General features: G+C 39.0%; 2 protein-coding genes across 12 annotated transcripts in view; one reads left to right on the forward strand and one right to left on the reverse strand.

The window, feature by feature from the left end:
- ptprsa (protein tyrosine phosphatase receptor type Sa) overlaps positions 1-4,424 on the forward strand; it is a 188,228-nt gene extending 183,804 nt beyond the window's left edge. For all 4 annotated transcript variants that reach the window (XM_046050635.1, XM_046050632.1, XM_046050633.1 and 1 more), the window contains one exon: positions 170-4,424. In XM_046050635.1, the coding sequence (XP_045906591.1) occupies positions 170-238 (69 nt within the window). In that variant the 3' untranslated portion in view covers positions 239-4,424. The remainder of the gene's footprint in view (positions 1-169) is intronic.
- Positions 1,506-12,040, reverse strand: part of gipc3 (GIPC PDZ domain containing family, member 3) — an 85,188-nt gene continuing 74,653 nt past the window's right edge. For 6 of the 8 annotated variants that reach the window (XM_046050662.1, XM_046050661.1, XM_046050665.1 and 3 more), the window contains one exon: positions 1,506-1,961. In XM_046050662.1, coding sequence (XP_045906618.1) covers positions 1,745-1,961 — 217 coding nt within the window. In that variant the 3' untranslated portion in view covers positions 1,506-1,744. The remainder of the gene's footprint in view (positions 1,962-12,040) is intronic. The other 2 variants (XM_046050667.1, XM_046050668.1) reach the window with 2 other exon arrangements.

Below are 12,040 nucleotides of genomic sequence, written 5' to 3' on the forward strand. Positions count from 1 at the left end.
AATACCAGTTATCTAATTTATAATATGTACTTATAAATACTTTAATTTGTTTTTATTAGAAGTTGTCTGAAATTGTTAATCTTTCATTATCATAGCAAACTATTTAAACTGCCGGTGAGATTTATTTCTGATGTATTTTTTTGTGTATGTGTGTGTTTCTTCCCTACAGGACGAGTACCAGTTCTGCTATCACGCAGCTCTGGAGTATTTAGGAAGCTTTGATCACTATGCAACGTAAAAAGCCATCTCTTCCCCCAGAATCCTGCCGCCCCCCTCAACAGTCTCCTGAGCCATAGAAACTTTGAAAAAAATAACAACAGCATACGACAGTAACACCATCCCTAATTCAGACACACCAAACCAGGATCCTATTGTAGATTTTTAGAGGACGACGCCCAACCAACAAGTTTAGAATAATTCCAATTCGACTAAGAGACCCTTCATGAGGAAGTGAGGAAAATTGCCCATCATCCAGAAAAGAGAAGAAAATCCTCGTCAGGAGAGGAACCAGATGCTGTGGCTCAGGCTGTGGGGCGGGAATCGATCAAAGTGTCAGACTGCTTACCTTACCTCAAGTGTTTCAATGTGGAGGACATTGTAAACATTCGTGGACATTTTTTCTTCTCAAAAATATCTTCGTGATACAACGGTAACAAGCAACAGATAATGAAGGAGAAGGCAACAGAGAAAATCATTGAGAGGCAGATGGATGTAGCCAAGACGAGGTGACTTTCTTGTTTTTTTGATATGCCTGGGTGTAAAAGGGGGTTAAAGTATTTCTATCAACACATTTTGTGAGTGATATCCAGAGAAATGACCAAATTGTTCTTGCCTGTGTGAACAGAAATGGTTTTCCCCAAACTCTGGTAAGACAAAAAAAATAGAAACAGTGGAATCATTAATGGCACGAGAACACATCTGGCATCAAAGAAACCTTGAGTTTTGTTTTTTTTTACACTGTTCCACTAATGATATGCATAATTTGTGTGGTGTGGCAAAACACTCAACTATTGAAGTATACATCACATAACTGCGTGTTCTCAAGTGCTAAGAGCTTAGAGAAGGCAGTGTCAGCGGTTGTCAGGAAGAAAGCAGCTACACATATCTGACGATCAGTTAGTTTCATGAATTGTGAACTTCTGTAAAATCAGTCTCCCAAGCCAGGCAATCACAGTGATGCTGAAAAGTCACCAGAGAAATCGGGGAAAACGTCCGCTGTTGCAAGAAGCTGCAGCTGGCTCGTCTTGCAGGTGGTCAAGGCGGGAGAAATGACAACTGTGTCCCATGATTTTTTACAATCACTCCTCTCTTTGGAACCATTGCATCATGGGGCTTCGGTGTTAACATCCACCATTGCAAAGAAGAGGAACAAACGGAACAACCAAACCAGGATTGCCGTAAAGTTGGGGCTTTCTTTGTGTACAGTGACCAACGCTCATCATCATTGTTTCGAACTTGTTTGTCCTTTGAGGAATTATCTTTTTTTCTTTTTATTTTCTGTCAAAACCAAACATGCTGCTTATCTCGTGTATGCTGTACGTGTGACTCTTGAGGGAGAGGAAACTGACGAACAAAAGATGCCAGCTCTGCTAACCACTCGCATCCAGGCGGGCATGACTGAAAGCGCATCCACATTACACCGTTCTTTTCCACCTCTCCTTTTTTTTCTTCTCCAGCCTTCTCTATAATCATCTATTTCATTGTACAAGACTCTGTACAAGAGTGGCAAAGGCCTGTTGCAATTTCAAAGCTGTATGTTCATGTGGTTGAAAAATTGGCCTTTAGTTCCACTGTATGTGTGTTTGGTAACAGGTGGATAAACAAAGTAGTTGCTTTGGTTTTTGTCCTCAGTTTTATAGATGATGTCTCTGTGGGTGCCACAGCCAGACCAGGCAGCCATGTTGGATCTCGACGCCATGATGTGATAATGAAATTCTTCGGTACAAGTTACTTGCACATCCCTAAAAAAAAACAAAAACAAAAGAAACTTGAAACAACTACTCCAAAAACAACTGCAGGTTGGATTTGACGCATTAATGTATATGTGTCTGATAAGAAAAAATCAAGCTTTTGAAATCACCAGGTTTTCATTTTGAGATCAGTGCTTTGGTACAGATGAGTGTACGGATTCTGTGAAGGTTTCTGACGAGTGTGCACAAAAAAACAGAGCGATGGACAGAACTGTGTGTAATCTTTTCTTATTTCCAAAAAAGCCTTATTGTTATTGTAACATTATGAAAACATTAATGTTGTATTACAACGATTTATTTTACATGACATAGTTGACTTTTTATTTTCTTTTTGGTTTAGTTTTTTAACAGAGATGTTGTATCGCATTTTTTAAAAATTAGCAGGAAAAGAGAAATGCTTATTTGTTCATATTACGTTTAAAGACATTCTATTTTTTCACTGTAGAAAATGTTAAGTATAACATGTCTGTGTGTATGTGTGCATATATGTATTTTTATATATGTATACTGCACACTCACACATGCATATATATTTAAATGCAGAATATAAAGATATATCCAAACACTTAGTATTAAATCAATTTTTCTCCTCATCATCTTTTTTTTTTTTTATACCAGCCAGTGCTCATGTTTGAAAATATGATGACTTTTTGTTTCTTTTTGTTTGTGTGTTTCGTTTCTATAATCTAAGAAACATTGTGTGTTTCTTAAGAAAAAGCAGAGATGATGTCAGCACTTTGCCTGAGTCCTCTGCCTCCACTCACCAATTTAACTTCTACCCCTGGGTAGGTCCTGTGCCGATGAGGAGATGCCATTTTTAAACATTAAGATTCTTATTATCATTAACTTTTAGACATTAGTATTCTTTTGATTAATATTTTGAGCATTTGAAAAATGAACTGGTCTACAAAATATCTAATCAAAAATTTCATAACTGAACTTTTTTGTTATCTATGTCAGCCCAAGTTGACAAACTGTACCTTGTATGATCTTGTCCAACTATGACCCTCAAGTTCTTTCTCTTTTTTTACTTTTATTATTTTCAGATATAATGTAGTCATTCATTTTGTTAGATATCCACCATGATCTAGAATATACCTGTAAATAAACAAATATATAGATTATATGTATTTGTATCATTTGACCCTCAAGATCTCATACTTTAAGTGGGGACAGATTCAGAATTACAAAGATCAAGTTTCTGCTCATATCCGACTTCCTGGTGTTTGTAAAGCCTGTTTTCTCTCCTTCTGAAATGTTCTTTCTCCAACCCTGCTCCCTGGTCTTTAATTACCACTCGCTTTTTTTCTGCCTTTAATTTCCCCTGCTAGCAGTTAAACTGGGAAACAAGCCAGTTCTTGTTCTCACTCCTATAGCCTCAATGAGGGCGTGAAGTCAGCATCAGCGATCTGCTAGTATAATTTAGCTGATGATGGGAAGTTAGGCCACTCTACCAACTGACCATTTGAAGTGGTAATCAACCATCAATTCAAGATCCTTTACATTCTTGTTCTAACTATATACAAAAACTTCTCTTTCACACCATGGAACTAAAGCAACTAGAATATGTTCAATTCTTATTAATTAATTAGACCTTTAAAAAGAAAAGAAATTAGAGAGGAATTGTAGATTCTTAATTTGTAACAATGGCACCCATAGTTGATGTTAATTCTTTAAAAGTTTCCCGCAAATGCCCACAAGGTCCCCAGCTGTCCTAAAATGCTATGGTGTTATCCATAAATACGGCATAACATGATGGACAAATACAGCTATGCTAAAGGCCATACATAGTTCAGTTGCAACAACACAAAGCAATGTTGATTTATTTTCCCCCTGGTGCGTTGTATAGAACCATACTCTGTGTTTTTGTTCAGCCATGTTTCGCTCTGGGATGCAGGAAGAAATCAGGACTCAATGAAACAGAGAGCAGTGCGATGCAACCAAGGGAAGATCAAGACAACCAAAAACTTGCTGCAAATTCACATTTCCAGCATGTCATTTCTGAACAGTGGGAACCATGCGATGTTTCATAATGAACTCAAATCCTGAACTTTCTTTTGGAATTTAAAAAGTCTGGTAAAATGGGCCCATGCCAAAACTGAAACGGTGGAGTTCTTTGGAAGCTTGTGCAATGTGTTACTCTTTTGACTTCATGTAAAGATGCTAGACTTTTGAATACAGACGCCAAATTTACTGGAATATGTCGCAGAATATTTGGGGGGGGACTAACAAAAAACAACACTAACAAAAAATGACATCTAAAAGAATAGAACATATACAGTACGTACCGACAAAATGAAAAATAACCCTAACTCAGCAAAATAGTTTTTCCTTTGTAAGAGGGCCAAGTGCTATCACTTTCAAACTGTTACTTCTAACTGAAACAATAATTGGTTTAAAGCCACTGTGTATGTAGATATGTTGACTTTGTATTAAAGAAATGTTGTCTGAAAACGATTTTGTTGTGTTTTTTTTGCTGATACAGTATAATATGTGATGGTGTGATTCATGTCTGATTGTCCGCCTACCTTTTTCCCGTTGTGTTTAGTATGCAAGTAGCTGAGAAGAGATTTATACTACTATACATAAAATTGCACCTGCACTTACTTATTGCATTCACCACACTGGGACATGTATTGAAAAATCTCACAGGACAAGTAATGAAGCCCCATTTTGTTGATAGATGGCTTGATTAGCTTCCTCCTATATTTATCCGCCAGCCTCTTTACAAATATACCCCGAAGTGTCCTTAAGCCCCCTCTTCAAGCTTGATAAATGCCACCCAGACAGGCAGACATTGGTGCAGAGGTAAACCTTCACCTGGTGGTATTTGCTCTCCCGTCTATCCTCAAGTGAGGCTCTTCATATATCTGATAACCAGGAAGAACAATGTCTGCAAATGAAAGGAAAATATTGGTACCAAACCTTATTGTATTTGCCTAGCACTAGTTTTAGATTACAGCCTGCAAATTACAGTTATTTAGTATATAGCTATGGGGTATCAATAAAATACTTTCAGTGTACCTATACCAAGACAAACATGTAAGTACAGGGGGAAAGAAAGAGGTTAGGGAGTATCGGGGTAACAATTTAGTGTTTAAGAGGGACTTAGAGCATGTTTACATTTAATTCTATGTTTTTAGATTTTTTTTGAAAAGCATGCATGAGGTAATGGGCATTATGTTTTAGTCATGATTAAGACAACAATGTTTGAGAATATGTGTATTATAGTGTACTTATAGGGTATACAGGCAGTAAAATGTCTCGTTTTCTACTTTTTCAATGCAATGTAAAATATTAACTGGGTATGCAGGCTTTCATTTAAAATACTACTTACAGTGTATTTCTTTCTAGGTACACCTCAAGTGCAAATTAGTTGGCACTTAATTACTTATTTCCTGTACTTTTTCTCTTGTAACTACCAATTAACTACCCAGTGATTATTTCACTGGTACCCCATGTAGAAAACATTTTAACAGTAATTGTAGGTCTGTTACCCTAGCTTCACTTGTAAACATTTAAACTAAAGAATCTACACATACCAGCCACTTTATTAGGCAGACCTGTTCAATTGCTTGTTAACACAAATAGTTAATTTGTGTTAACAAGCAACACAAGCAACTCAATGCATTTAGGATTGTAGATGTGGTCAAGACAACTTGCTGAAGTTCAAACCGAGCGTCAGAATGGGGAAGAAAGGGGATTTAAGTGACTTTATAGTGACGTGGCATGGTTGTTGGTGCCAGATGGGCTGGTCTGAGTATTTCAGAAACTGCTGATCTACTGGGATTTTCATGCACAACCATCTCTACGGTTTACAGAGAATGGCTCAAAAGGAGAAAATATCCAGTGAGTGGCAGTTGTGTGGACCACAAAGCCTTGTTGATGTCAGAGTTCAGAGGAGAATGGGCAGACTGATTTGAGATGACAGAAAGGCAACAGTAACTCAAATAACCCCTCGTTACAACAAAGGTATGAAGAATACCATCTCCGAGCGCGCAACACGTCAAATCTTGAAGTAGATGGGCTACAGCAGCAGAAGACCACAGCGGTGCAACTCCTATCAGCTAAGAACAGGAAACTGAAGCTACAATTCACACAGGATCTCTAAAACTGAACAATAGAAGATTGGAAAAATGTTGCCTGGTCTGATGAGTATTGATTTCAGCTGCAACGTTGGTAGGGTCAGAATTTGGCGTAAACAACATGAAACCATGGATCCATCCTGCCTTGTATCAATGGTTCAGGCTGCTGCTGGTGGTTTTATGGTAGGGGATAGTTTCTTGGCACACTTTAGGCCCTTGAATACCAATTGAGAATCGTTTCAAAGCGACAGCCTACCTGAGTATTGTTGCTGACCATGTCCATCCCTTAATGACCACAGTGTACCCATCTCCAATGGCTACTTCCAGCAGGATAATGCACCATGTCACAAAGCTCAAGACATCTCAAACTGGTTTCTTGAACATGACAATGAGTTCACTGTACTCCAATGGCCTCCACAGTCAACAAATCTCAAACCAAAATTACACCTTCGGGATGTGGTGGAATGGGAGATTTGCATCATAGATGTGAGGCCTACAAATCTACAGCAGCAGCGTGATGCTATCATATCAACATGGACCAAAGTCTCCGAGGAATGTTTCCAACACCTTGTTGAAAGTATTCCATGAAGAATTAAGAAGTCCTGGAGGCAAAAGGGGGCCCACACTAGCGAGGTGTACCTAATAAAGTGGTCAGTGAGTGTAGTGGTGGTTTGGTGAACCATCCTAACAGTTCAAGTCCTCAAAATCTGACACTCACTGTTCATGACTGTTTAATTCACAAATATGTCAGCTGCAGATGATGTGCCAACGAGTTCCTTGTCACCTGAAAAAGCAATCTGTGACAACTTTCTGCTAAGCCGTGAGATGATTGTCATTTATTAAAGGCTAATATACGCAGAATGACACCCCGTTTCAAGGATGTTGTAACTAATTGTCTGCTCAGAGGGCTGTGTTTCAGTCCATTCTTTTCTAATAGTGGCGAGCCAACAGACCGAGTGTGAGGGCAGGCGAGGAAGTGAATTAGGGCGGTGATTATGCAGTGATTCAGACAGCAGCTCATTAGGACCCAGCTAAGCAAGCAATCAACGAATCGATGTGACAGTGGACCCAAAAGCCACAGAAATTTGTAATAAATGGCAAAGCGATAAATTGGATTATCCACAGTTCCATGGCCAAGCTCTTTTTCTTGCAAATGACAACGCAATCCAATCATGCCACAAAAAAGCCAAAAAAAAACAGAAAAAGGGGGCCCCATGTTGCTCCGGCTGTGGAGGTTATCTGTCTGAGATGTGCCTTGTTAACGTTGTGGTTTTCCAGAGGTCATTTCTGTGTGATATTCAGGGCTCTAAAATATTCATGACAAACCATTAGGTGTTTATGACCACCTTTTGTAATAAGTGATTTACCGACATTTGAACTCCAGCCAGAATAGTAAAGGTGTCAGAGGGGTACCTTGCCACATGCCTACAGATTCACAGAGGAAGCAGCTCTTTGACATCTTGATAATGTAAATGAGCAGCCAAGGAGCAATAATAAATAAAATGTAGAGGCAGCAGAATCTGTTCTTACGTCAGGGTATTCTAAGCTACTTGTCAAATCATGATCACTGAATGTCACTATCATGACTGGAGCACAGGGTGAAGACACACTGATATGACATTGACGGACAAAGACAAGCAGACAGGCAGGTAGACAGACAGACAGACAGACAGACAGACAGACAGACAGACAGACAGATAGATGGGGAGAGAGAGAGAGAGAGAGAGAGAGAGAGAGAGAGAGAGATAGATAGATAGATAGATAGATAGATAGATAGATTAGTAACCTTGCACTTCAAATCTGTCCTGTCTAAATTTGTATTTTTGCTGAATTCTTCCCCTCCTGAAGAAAACTGAGGCCTGTTTTCTCAAAAGGCTTTGCTGCCATCTGCAGGACGTTATATGGTATGTCACCATATTTTATTTTGGTAACCACAGTGAAGATACTTAGGCTGGACCAAAACAAAAGAAGTGTCACTGTACAACTTTGTTCTGAGAAGTATGTTGAGTGCTGCACTCTTCCACCTGCTGTGGACTACCAGCATCTGTCAGCAGTATATTTTAAAACTGTGCTGTGACATGGCTCCTGTGTTTATGCCCTTGTGCTGTTATTTCCCACAATCTGTTTTATGGTGCCTCCATCCTTTCTGTGTCTCTATTTCCAGCCAGAGCTCTATACCACTGACTGATTGCTGCTATCAAAACGGGTTCCTGTTGGAGTTCCTCTCTCTTACTCGTTTCACTGACTTTGTCCTTCTCTCATCCACCATTACTATTTTGTCCTCACTCTACACTGATAATCCTACGCTCCTACAGCTATGCTAATTGATTGATCCAGAGCTGGAATGGGGTGAAATATCTCACCAAATATTGGATGGACTAATGGACTAGTCTAATAAAAGATGATTCAGTTAGATTAAGGTAAATGTAGGATTCAGCCTTTTTGGAGCTTGATGTAGTGGTGCAAAGTCAGGATATCTCAGCCTATTTTTCTACATTGTGCAAGTGCAGTATTAAATTACATCCACACTACTACTTTTTTGTTTTAAAAATAGTTATTTACTTATGTGAAAAGAACTAGTCTGCTGTCTCTTCATCCTACCAATGTGGTTGCCAGATCAGCAAAATGCCTATAGTTTGTTGTTTTTCTTTATGGCCACCCATAAACAAACATTTTGCTTGAAGGACTTCTGAATCATCACTACCTGTGAATGAAGAATTTCCACCAGTGGCCATTGCTGATTTGAAAAATTTGTGTAAACCTACTGCTTGTTATTGTGGCCCTTATTGGTTATTTATTGCATACATACAATAAAGCTAATGATAAGTTAAAAAGCCTTTGTTTGCCTGTGGCCATTCTATATGTCTGAGTGTAGACTTTTATTCGTTTAAGTTTTGTAGTTTTATTTTTCAAGTATTAACTCATTTTGTATTCAGATTCAAATTCCATCTATTTTGCAGTATTGGTGTCACAATTCCTACCCAAGGCAATATTTCAGGTGGCAATGTTTGCTTCTCAAAGCATTCCTAGGTGAAGTGTCTGATCCAGTGTAGTAAGGGATGACATTTTTGGCTGTGGCTGAGAAGAAAGCCATGTCCTTCTTGTTAAGTTTTTTTTCTGTGTATGCCCATACAAGGACAAGGAATGTCTCTGGTAAGGACTACTGTTAGATGATGACTTGACTTGGATTTAGAAACAGCTATTCCCTATTTATGGCCTACAAACACCAAGAGCAGTAAACTTTGTACTCGAACAGAAAAGTCTTCTACAGCTGCTTCAAAAAACTCATTTGGACTTTGGTCTCAAATGTCAGCTAAAACACTTCGTTCATCACAAAATAGCTCAGTACTGTGGGGATAATGGTTCTGTAATGGGAAACAGAGCATAAGAATGATGGCAGAGAATAAAACCCTACAGTGCTATCTTCTCTGTGATGCTCTCAAGTGAATTTTACAGTAATGATTAAGGATACATGAAACCATCAGCAGTGGAACTATTAAAGCCTCCCTGTAAACATGTCTATTTGAGCACAATTAAATCACATTCCAGCAGAGTGAGAAGCTGAGAAATTGAGTTTAGGCTGAAAAAAGATGATAATATATTTGAATTCTAGTTTTACTAACAAAGGCGGAGCCCTCTAAAAGGGCTCTTCGTGTTCGACCGCTCATCCTAGTGGATCCACGCACTGAAATTAGCATAATACTCAGTCAGCCATCCCTGCCCGAAACCGCAAATATGAGCCCAGTAAAAAGAGGGCGTTCACTAACCACTGCATCCACTTAAGTTCACCACGTATCAAAGAGAGCACTCTCCCTGTGTTTTTTATGTCGTCTTTATGGGTTTATGGTAATGAACTAAGCTACCATTCTGCATGCTTCCTCTGACTGGGGTTATGGGTTTTAACATAAAGTGGATGGGCCACCGACATGAGACCTAAGAAGTGCATGTGTCCTCCTGTGTAACAATGTCTGTCTGCCTTCAGACAGCCTGTGAGAAAACTTGATTGCACATATGGGCCATGCAAATGTGTGATGAGGATAAGGTAATACAAAGAAAAGACATCTCCCTTCCCCTAGTGTTCCAGCTGGTCCACTGCATCTTCAAGAAGGTGTAGCATGCTGGGGAGTAGCTATATGGAAACAGGTTGTATTCGTCAAGAAAAGCTATGGATTATTACTACTTTTTATAGCTCAGTTCTTGCAGTCATGATAATCTTGAACTCCACAAATGAATTACTTTGGTGACTATAAAATAATTGATTGATATCATTGAATTCACACAGTATATTTGCGTGAGCTCTGAGCTGTCTGCCTTATTTTTAGTTATTTGTGTTGGCTGATATTTTTAAATATACTAGGCCTTTTTAAGACACTGCAAGATAGGGAGAGCACAATGTGGCCAAGTTTCATGTGAGGGGGGCTCACACTAAAATCACTTAATCTCCTCTGTTTCAATGACCATGTGGTCTTCCTCATTGTGGACTGTTGAGCTGTGAGAGTATGGGATAATTTGAGGGGCACATAATGAACAGTTCTCCAGTGGGCCTACAAAGTTATATTAAAACGACAGCAGCATTAGTGTATTTAATCTTTATAGTTTGGATGGGCTCCTCTACCACCAGGCTCCTAATTTAAGGGTAACATAGCCAATAACTCTGAATTGTCATGTCACTGATGATCCGTTTCTAAACCATTTTTTAAAAAGCATCAACTTAAAGCTTCATTTGTCGTGTTCAGTAAGTAGCAGCCTTTAAAAGAGAGTGTAATTTAACAGGTTTGATTCTCACAAACTGCCAACAGTCATGTTAACCTGTCAATGCTTCAACCTCACAAGCATTAGCAAAATGGCAACTCTGTAAAATAATTACTTGTGTCACATATCGACCAGCAATACTAATGGTAAGGTTCCCCACCACTGAGGCAGGGCCTCATCACCATGTATTGGAGGTATGACACACACCTTTGGCTTTCACCTTGAGTAATTGGCCTCTACACTGTTCCAACATGCCTGTACAGATGGATGGGAATGAAGTGAGGGGAGATCTTTTTCAGCTGTATTTCAAAGTGCGTTCATGGCTACAAGGAGACTGAAAGAAATAATCTGCAACTCCCTCAGCATTTCCCCAGGGAATGCATTGTGAAATGTATTGCCGCCTTCCTTCAGGTTTTTAATAGCTGAACAAAACATATTTGTCGTGTCTGCACTGAATCCATGGAGACACTTGCCCCAGGTATGAGCCTCTGGCTGAGTTCAGGCCAAGTTCATTTAGTTGTTTTCTCTGGCAGCTTTGGTGACCCAACGAAGGTTAAAGTCAAGGGCAACTGGACTTGGTTGAAGATACTGGAAATTGGTGCTCTGTATCTTTTCCGCTACACTTTTCCGCTACACAGAAATCCTGGTCATTGGGTCCCAGCAGATGGCAAATCAAATACTGCCATCTGCTGGTTCCCTAGTAAATCACATTAAGCCTGTGGCAAAGAACCTTGGTGTTTGGTTTGATAGTAATTTAAATTTCGAGCAGCACACCACAAAGCTTGTTCAATCATGTTTTTATCAACTTAGAAATATAGCAAAAATTCGATCTACGTTAACTTTTAAGGACACCGAGACCATTTTACACGCCTTCATCTCATCACGCCTGGATTATTGCAACAGTCTTTTCACCTGTTTAACCCTAAAATCTATTGATCGACTCCAGACTGTCCAGAACTCAGGAGGAAATCAGGTCAGCTGAGTCAGTGAACTCTTAAAGTCCCTTCTTAAAACATACTTTTATAGGAGAGCCTTTCCCGATCTTATTTGACTTTATTTTATCCCTTTTATTTTATTGTATTTTACTAATTTTATATTTATCTTAAACGTGTATTTTAGTCTTTTCAATGTTTTCATGCTTTTATCTTGTATTGTTTTTGTATTATTGTCTCTTGGGTATTATTGTCTTTACACTTGTTAAAGCACTTTGTAACTTGTTTTTGAAAAGTGCTC

The sequence above is a fragment of the Micropterus dolomieu genome, linkage group LG05 (genome assembly GCF_021292245.1).
Source record: "Micropterus dolomieu isolate WLL.071019.BEF.003 ecotype Adirondacks linkage group LG05, ASM2129224v1, whole genome shotgun sequence".
NCBI classification, from domain to species: Eukaryota; Metazoa; Chordata; class Actinopteri; order Centrarchiformes; family Centrarchidae; genus Micropterus; species Micropterus dolomieu.